General features: G+C 37.8%; 1 protein-coding gene across 1 annotated transcript; it reads right to left on the bottom strand.

The window, feature by feature from the left end:
- Positions 1-373: 373 nt before the first annotated feature.
- Positions 374-1,090, bottom strand: LOC117278913 (secreted RxLR effector protein 161-like). Its single transcript, XM_033658340.1, has one exon. It carries the CDS (start codon positions 1,088-1,090, stop codon positions 374-376), a length of 717 nt encoding a protein of 238 aa, XP_033514231.1.
- Positions 1,091-9,984: the final 8,894 nt, after the last annotated feature.

Here is a 9,984-nt window from a genome sequence, read left to right as displayed (position 1 = left end):
GAGTTATTTGATCTACAATATCATTTTTAACTCACATCTGGCTCACAAAGTAGACTTGATGAACGTTTTTCACCCTAATGACCTTATGTCATTGTTTAAGCGACATTCTGATTTTAAGCGAATAGCTCTCAAATTACCCTTATGATAATTTTGCTTAAAATCATGTCTCATTTCCTCACATTACTAAGATAAGGAGGCGGTTGCCTGTGTGAGAAGGCCAATCTCTTGTCTACCCGACATACTAATAAAAAAAAATAAAGAATGCACATAACATTCAGCATTAAAAATATGTATGTATGTAAATCAACTTTATTGATAATCAGAGAATATCAATTTTGTGAACACGAGAAAACAAATAACAAAATAAAGTATCTCAGAGTCTACGCAAGCCTTGAGACCTAGTGTGTCTCACAAATGCATCTCTAGACAAAGGCTTGGTCAATGGATCTGCTAATATATCTTTTGTAGACACATACTTCACATTCACTACCTTGCGTCTAACCATGTCTCTCGCATAGTTATACTTGATATCTATATGTTTGGTTTTACAATGAAACTTTGGGTCCTTAGTGGAGGATATTGCAGCATCACTGTCACAGTAGACTAATATTGGTTCAGTATTTTCAGTGATATCCAACAAGTGCTCCAAGAACTTTTTCAACCAAACAGCTTCTTGTGTTGCTGATGCGAGAGCCACGTATTCGGCTTCCATCGTAGATAGTGATACACATGATCGTTTCTTACTACTCCATGATATGGCCCCATCACTGAGTAAGAAAACATATCCTGAGGTAGACTTCCTCTCGTCTAGATCTCCTCCATGATCAACATCACTGTATCCAACGAATTGCAGATCCTTGCCGCCTTGATAACAAATGGAATAATCAGCAGTTCCCTTCAGATATCTCATGATCCTCTTTACTGCTTGCCAATGTGCTAAACCTGGGTCGGTTTGATATCTACTTACCAAGCCAACTGCTTGACAGATATCAGGTCTAGTGCACACCATAGCATACATTAGACTTCCGACTGCGCTCCTATAAGAAACTCGGCTCATTCTTTCTGTCTCTTCAGGAGTCTTAGGACACATCTGACTTCCCAAGGTATGGCCTTTACTGATAGGAGCTTAAACTAGGCTACTATTTTGCATATTGAATCGTTCAAGAACTTTTCTAATGTAACTCTCTTGTGAGAAATACAATAGTTTCTTTGGACGATCTCTTGAAATCTTAACTCCAAGAATATGTGCAGCTTCGCCCATATCTTTCATCTCAAATTGAGATGATAACCATGACTTTATCTCGGTTATAAACTCCTTATCATTTTCAGCTATAAGTATGTCATCTATATACAATGTTAAAATCACAAGCTTGTTTCTTGATCTCTTGGTATAAACGCAATGGTCTTCATCCATCATGGTAAAACCATTGGATACAAGAATATTCTGAAAGCATATATACCACTGCCTTGGAGATTGTTTGAGTCCATAAATAGACTTCAAAAGTCTACAAACCTTTTGTTTGTGGCCCTTTTCAATGAAACACTCAGGTTGTTCCATATAGATTTCTTCATCTAGTTCTCCATTGAGAAAGGCAGTCTTTACATCCATCTGATGTAATTCAAGATCCAGGTTTGCAACAATAGCTAGAACCAGGCGAACTGAGGTAAATCATACAGCATGCGAGAAAGTCTCTTCGTAGTCTATTCCTTTCTGCTGTGTATACCCTTTCGCCACCAGTCGAGCCTTATATCTCTCAACTGTGCCATCAGCCTTGAGCTTAATTTTGAGAACCCATTTGCTCCCAATTGCTTTGCGTCCTTCAAGGAGTTCAGCTAGTTCCCAAACTTTGTTGACTCTGATAGACTCCAATTCATTTTCCATTGCTTTTTTCCATTTATCCTTAGAAGGGCATGAGAAAGCCTCTTTTATATTTTTAGGCTCGTTTTCTTCTTGTAGGAGCATCATAAATAGTTCGCCGCCTTCAACATCAAATCGTCGGCGGGGAATCTTTTTACAAGAACCATGTCTTATTTGTGATTCATCATTGTTCCCATTTGGATCAATGTTGCTCCCACTCGGATCAAGATCATTCACCCTGCTCCCACTTGGAACAAGATTTGTGACCATCTCGCTCCCACTTGGAACAAGATCCATTTGGTCACTTCCACTAAATGTAGAAGGATCACTTTCATTCGCATATGATGATGAAGGAGGTCTTTGATGAGAAACTAATTCATCATCTGGTAAAATTCTCCCACTCGAATGAAGTGATCCTTGTACTTCTTGATCCATTATATCAAATAAGGTTAGGTCTTGACCTACCTCTCTCTTCTTAGGGAACTCATCCTCTAAGAATGTGACATCTCGTGATTCAAACTCAGTTACACTCCCACTGTCTTGCTGACCTATAAACACATAACCCTTTGAGGTTTCAGAGTATCTTATAAAGATACTTTTCTTTCCCCTCGGGCCCAATTTGCCATATTTGTGAAAGGAATCATGTGTATAGGCAGCACAACCCAAGGTCTTAATATACTCAGGTCGGGTTGTCTTCCAGTCCATAACTCATATGGAGTAGTAGTAACTGATTTTGTAGGCACTCGATTAAGTACAAAGGTGGCAGTAAGCAACGCATCACCCCAGTAACTAATTGGGAGGTTAGCTTGTGCCATCATTGACCTAACCATTTCTAGGAGCGTTCTATTTCTTTTCTCTGCAACACCATTTTGTTGTGGAGTATTTGAGATAGTCAACTGATGAACTATTCCCTTTTCATCACATAAATTATTAAACTGGGTTGATAAGTATTCACGACCACGGTCAGTTCGAAGAGCTTTTATCTTCTTGTCTAATTGATTTTCCACTAAACTCATATAGCGTTTGAAGCAACTTATTGCTTCTGATTTGTGGGAAGTTAAATAGACATAACTAAAACGTGTAAAGTCATTAATAAATATGATGAAATAACTTGCTCCATGCCTAGCCCTAACATTCATAGGCCCATAGATGTCTGAATGGACTAATTGCAAAGGATATTCAGCTCTAGTCGCTTGACCAAAAGGTTTTCTTGCAGATTTTCCAGCTAGACAATTTTCACAAGTGGATAATTCCACATGTTCAATGCTGGAAAGCAAACCTTGTTTTGCTAACCTTTGCATTCTTTGTTGGCCAATATGACCAAGTCTAGCATGCCATATGTTTACATCACTATCATATTTATGTGAAGAAACAAACATAGAAAAACTAGCATTATTAATAAATGAATCATAATCCAAATCCATAATAATTAAACCTCCGGTCACATGACCAAAACCAAATAAAGTTGAACCAAAAGTCAACTTGGCAGAATTGCCATGACAAAACAAGTCAAATCCTAGCTTAAGCAAAACTGAAACTGAAATAACATTCCGGCGAATTGTTGGTGCAAAGAGAAGCTCATGTAGTATTAGGTCTCGACCACCACGCAGGACTAACTTGCATGTACCGATCCCTTCAACATCAACTTTATTGTTGTTGCCCACATATATCCACTTTGCTCTATGTGGAACTCGCCGAAATTCAACAAAGGCACTGCGTTCCCAGGCTATGTGGTCCGTTGCTCCTGAGTCTACAATCCACAAAGGATTAGATTCAGTTAGAAAAACAGAACTAGAAACACAAAGTTCACTAATTCGAGCATCGTGAAATACCTTTCTAGGAGGCTCAGAGCAATCTCTGGCATAGTGACCCATCTTGTCACAATTATAGCATTTTACTTTAGCAACTTTGACACGTTTGGGACGTCTATTCTTGCCTTTTTCAGTTTGCTCTTTTAGGAGGCTGAACTTGAGGTGGCCCTCTCTTCTTTCCCCAGTTCCTTTTCTTTGAATCACTCTTGATTTTGGAGATTGTTGCCATGTGCAACTCAGCTATTGGCTTTGCAGCCTCAAGTCGTTTCTCCTCTAACTCAAGGTGTCTCCAGACATCTTCCAGAGTTGTGATTCTTTCATTATGGGTCAAATGCATTTTCATATGATCCCAAGAACTAGGTAAAGAGCGTATGACAGCTTGAATTTGTTGTTCATCAGTCAACACATGACCAGCATCTTTCAACTCCCCGATCATATTTGTCATTTGCCTCAGATGTATTTTCATTAAATGTTCTGGGCGTTTCTTATATGAGTCAAATTTGATCGTTAAGGATCGCAGCCTTGCAGTGGAACAGGTACCAAACCTTTTCCTTAAAGCATTCCAACGATCCAAAGCTCTTTGGTGATCCTTAATCTCCCTTAGAATGTCATCATCTAAGGTGCTCAACAACGTAATGCGAGTAATCTTCCAACTGTCATAGGCTTCATGCTCACACCTATGATGAGCAGTGTTGCCTTACTCAGGCTTATTAATGATATTGTTAATGGCCTCCAGAGCCTCTTGCTCCTCTAGCACATACTGGACTTTCAAGCTCCAGGTTTCATAGTTGTCACCATTGAGTTCCAACCCTTTGTTGAGCTCAGCAACAATGTTTTTCGAAGCAGTAGTCATTCTTTAACAAAATAAAAAATAAAATGAGGATCGAAAAAAATAACGCAAGGCGCGATGTTCTACATACATACATATTATGACACTAAGCATCAATTGATTAAGTTAATAAACACATATATTAATTATGGAGTCGAAAGTTCATTACGTTCCCAATCATCGTCCAAGAATTAAAATATTATGAAAATTAACCTATTCAATTATCTAGCTAAGTGTCTTAATCATGTTTAAGACAACATAATCATCTTCCATGATTTTATAATCCCATATGGATCATAAGTTAACAAATAACTTATATTAGCATGCGAATAAAATTAATGTCAAACTAATTAACATTTATTACATGCTATATAAATACACATAAAATTTACTTTAATGTTAAACTAATTAACATATTATACATGTTAAATAAATTAACAAGTATTGTTAATATTAAAATAATTAATATTGATTTCATGCTAAATAAATTAACATAAAGCATGTGTTAAACTAATTAGCCAAAGTAACGTTAAAACAATTAACATTTCAAGCATGTTAAAAAAATTAACAAACAAATTTAATGTTAAACAAATTAACATTTCTAGCAATTGGGATAATAATATAATTGTTATAGTTCATAAAATAAAATAAATACTAAATTTATATTCTGGAAATTAGTCCATATGACTAATTTTCGAAATCTGAAATTTATTTTAAAAAAATCATAGAACTAGATTTAAATTTTATTTGGGCCATTGGTCCAAAAATTAAATTAAATAGGACATATGAAAGTGGGCCTTTAGCCCTTGACTTAAATCTGCCATCAAAGAAAGAGGCCCAGGAAGCCTCTTAAGCCCAATTAAATAATTCTGCCAATTAAAAACAATTGCAAGATAACTTAAAGTGGGCCTTTAGCCCAGTTAATTACTAGTTCTGTCCATTTGCTTTTGAAAAAGCAACAAGAAGTCCAAGTTTATCTTATAAAATAATTACATAGGCTTTGACTTTTTAGGAGGAGAACTAGGTTTTACTACTTCTATCTTGCAAATTTCAGCCGTCACAAGCTCCACCCCCCCCCCCCCCCTTTTTTTTTCTTTTTTTTAAGATAATTCATACCCTTTTTTAAAAAGAGAGGGAAACCTAATTTTTCTCATCTTTCCTATGTTCAGCCGCCACCCAATTGAAACACTAAGCTTCAAAATTCTATTTTTTTTAAAATCTCCTTCACTGTCGTTGTCCGCCGTCCTCCATATTAGAGCACCAAGCTCTGTTTTCGTTGCTGCCATTAGAGAAGTGCCTTAGTTTCTCTATTTTTATTTTCTAGCAATAGTTGGACGGTGAAGCCATAGCTTCATGCTCTTACTTTCTTCTCATCAGAGCTCTTTTGGACTGATGATGGTCCAGTAGCGGCGGAGACGAGTGTCACCACCAGCCACCGCGGTGGTTCAATACACCATTGTTGTTGGAGGCTACAGAAAGATATAACTTTCAAGAAACTTGATTTCTCCTTTTTTTTTAATTATTATTTTCTAAAACACTCAACCACACAACAAAAGTGGAAATATTATGTCTAACGCTTCTTTTTGTAGACGATAATGGTGGAAACAAAAACATAACTCAGATTCTTGATAAGTTTTGTTATCTCTTAAAAAAAATACCATAAAAATCAGAACTGATTTTAAAACGTCAAATCAGTATATGGATAACTTTTATCATACCCAATTGCATAGTGAACTGTTCAAAAAATATATACATACATGCCGTTCCAGATTTACACAGAGTAATAGAACTATTCTAGTATTATTATTTTTTCGGACCAGAAAATCAGCCTACGACTCTGATACTAATGAAGGAACACGTTAATCTAAACACATTAGATTAGTTTATAAATCGTAAAACGAGAATTTACTTGTTCTTCGTAAAGCAGAAGCGAAAACGAATTAAACTGCGATTGGAATTACTGGCCGGGGTGGTTGTCACGGTGTGTTGGAGCAACCCCAATTCCACAGGCTAAACCCTTATTTGGATTGAAAGAGAGAAATAGTGTGTGGAACTGTACCGCTTAGAGTCTTTTTTTTGTGTACACACTAAGTGTACTTATATAGGGAATATTAGGGTTACCTAATAACTCTATTGGGCCTTAGAGCACCCCTTATGGGTAGACCCAATATTTCCTCCAATAATCCTAAACAACAACAATTTATTACTAAAGAATATATAGGGTATGTGTATCGTATTGTATATCCAATATGTTTGGATAGCTTATGTTTTCCTAAAACCAATAGCATGCACAAGAGGAAGAGGAAGCAACTCACTCTATCAGAATGATGGTCATGGCTAGATTGAGAAGACACTTGTGATATCAAAAGACCGACGGCGAATTTATCAAAATCAGCAATCCTTTCCCCCTTAACCAGATCGATGTCTCGAGTTTGAACCATGAGTATGCCTGATAAAAGTATTTCCACCTTTGGGTTTATACACGTGCGCGAACATATAACTTATTTTACGTTACATACTCTTTTTATAACGATGGTTGGACAAAGAAAGCAAGTTCCCCTTTCAAGCAGTAGGACATGATTTCTACTTTCTAAAGATTAACTGTAACGATCCGGCCGGTCGTTTTGAATATTATAACCCCGTTCCCCCATTTATTACTCAATTTATGCCTTGCAATTGATTTATGACGTATCAGGTTTGTTGGTTCGGGTCCGGAAGGAATTCAGAATGAAATGAAACACTTAGTCTCATAATTGAAAATTTTAAGTTAGAAAAGTGGATCGGATATGGACCTATATGTAAATGACCTCGGATTTGAATTTTGATAATTCCAATAGCTCTGTATGGTGATTTTGGACTTAGAAGCGTGTTCGAAAAAATTTTTGGAGGTCCGTAAAGGAATTAGGCTTGAAATGCCGAAACTTGAATTTTTGGAAAGTTTGACCGGGAGGTTGACTTTTTGATATCGGGGTCGAAATCCGATTCTGAAAATTTTAATAGGTCGGTTATATCATTTATAACTGGTGTGCAAAATTTGAGGTCAATCGGACGTGATTTGATAGGTTTCGGCATTGTTTGTAGAAATGGAAAGTTTCAAAGTTCAATAGGCTTGAATTGGGGCGTAATTCATGATTTTAGCATTGTTTGAGGTGATTTGAGGATTCGACTAAGTTCGTATGATGTTTTAGGATTTGTTGGTATATTTGGTTGAGGTCCCGAGGGTCTCGGGTGAGTTTCGGATGGTTAACGGATCAAATTTTGAACTACAACAGCTGCTGCAATTTCCTTTTGTTGGAAACTTCTTCTGCCAGAATCGAGCCCAAATAAATCGAGCCCGAAAATCGAGCCCAGAATCAAGGACGATCGAGCCCAGGGTCGAGGGCCATGATCGAAGGTAGGGTCGAGGATCAGGCTCGAAGCCACGATCGAACCCAGGGTCGAGGGCCACGATCGGAGGCAGGATCGAAAACCAGGGTCGAGAGCCATGATCGAGGGCCATGATCAAGGCCCAGGATCAAAACCCAGGATCGAGGACCTCGATCGAAGGCCAAGATCGAGGCAAAACCGAGGAAATCTAGGCAGAATTATAAAAACAGGGACTTCGTCCCATTCGTCATTTTTGACAAATTGGAGCTTGAGGAGAGGCGATTTTTGATATATTTTCAAGGAAAACTTGAGGTAAGTCCCTCTTGATCATTTCTACTCCATAATATTGAATTATCATCGAATAATCCGACTAGATTACATGATTTTGAGGTGTAAATCGGAGATTGGAACTTAGAAATTTGGAAATAAGATTTGTAGATTTGAAGGTCGAGTTGAGGTCGGATTTTGATAAAATTGGTATGGGTAGACTCGTGGTTGAATGGGCTTTCGGATTTTTGTCGGGTTCCGAGACGTGGGCCCTACGGGAGATTTTTGAGCTAAAATTCAGATTTTTATGGAAAACTAACATTTTCTTATGGAATTAATTCCAATAAATTTTCTTGACTGAAACGAATTATTTATGGCTAGATTCGAGGCGTGTGGAGACCAATTCACGAGGAAAGGACATTGCAGAATAAGAATTTCACGGATTGAGGTAAGTAACAGTTTTAAATCTGATCCTGAGGGTATTAAACCCCGGATTTTGGTATCATGTGATTATTTTGGAGGTGACGCACATGCTAGGTGACGGGCGTGTGGGCGTGCACCGAGGGGATTGTGACTTGGTCTGTCCCGGAAAACTGTAAAGCTGAATAATTTGTTGTTAGCTATATGCTCTCTATGTGTTGATAAAATTTGGCTGTAAATCATGTTAGAAATCATGCTTAGGCTATGTGATAGTACTGTTGGGACCCACAGATGTCACGTACTTGTTGAGTTGCCTGCTAAATGCTATATGTACTCAGTCTCAATTTTTACTTGCACATTTTATCTCAGTCTCTGTTATTATTATTAATACATCATATCATTGTTGTTTGGGCTGATTTCATGATTAATGAGAGCCCGAGTGATTGGAGAGATTTATGACTGAGAGAGGTCGAGGGCCTGATTATGAGATATTGATATCATAGCACGTGAGTTGTCTGTGCAACACGTGAGTTGGCCGTGCAAATCCTTATAGTATACTATAGCATGTGAGTTGGCCGTGTGGATCCTTATATTATACTATAGCACGTGAGTTGACCGTGCAGATCCAGATATTTATATTATGGCACGTGAGTTGGCCGTGCAGCACGTGAGTTGTCCGTGCAGTTTATAGCGCTTGGGCTGTAGGAGCCCCTCCGAAGTCTGTACACCCCCAGTGAGCGCGGGTACCCATTGAGAGTGAGTGATGAGGGTTGGGAGCCTAGGAAGTGATGAGGGTTGGGAGCCCAGGGAGTGATTGTTGTCCTAAGAGGTTGTACTTGATTTTCATTTGTTGTTGCACTTAGTTGCTATCTGTCATTATTGTGAAATCTCTGAAAGATTGTTAATATACGGATTACATGAACATGAATTGTATAAAAATTGATTTGACATTAAACTGCCAGATTTGATAGCATGTCTATTCTTTGCTGGAATTACTAGAAATGAACCATAAATGTGTAGCTCGTTACTATCTTCAGTTCCTTATTTATTATTGTTACTTGCTGAGTTGGTTATACTCATACTACACCCTGCACTTCGTGTGCAGATCCAGGTGTTCCCGGACATAACGGGTGTTGATCCTTTCGCGCGGTTGATTTTCAGGAGATTTTGAGGTAGCTGTCGTATTCCGCAGACCTTGTCTCTCCTTCTCTATCTCTTTGTTTACTGTATTTGGTCTCAGACTATTATAGACTATATTTTTCAAACTTGTATTCATATTAGATGCTCATGTACTCAGTGATACCAGCTTTTAGGGAGTGTTTGTATTGTATTTAAATATTATATTTTCAACCTTAAAGAGAAGTTTTGATTTATTGAGATTTTCGGCTTGCCTATCGAGATAGGCAACATCACGACAGGTTGGGATTTTTGGG

Source organism: Nicotiana tomentosiformis, chromosome 9 (genome assembly GCF_000390325.3).
Source record: "Nicotiana tomentosiformis chromosome 9, ASM39032v3, whole genome shotgun sequence".
Lineage (NCBI taxonomy): Eukaryota > Viridiplantae > Streptophyta > Magnoliopsida > Solanales > Solanaceae > Nicotiana > Nicotiana tomentosiformis.
This window is presented reverse-complemented; position numbering and strand designations above follow the sequence as displayed.

Coding starts and splice junctions, on each gene's coding strand:
- LOC117278913 (XM_033658340.1), bottom strand. CDS start 1,090: ATGTGTCCTAAGACTCCTGAAGAGACAGAAAGAATGAGCCGAGTTTCT.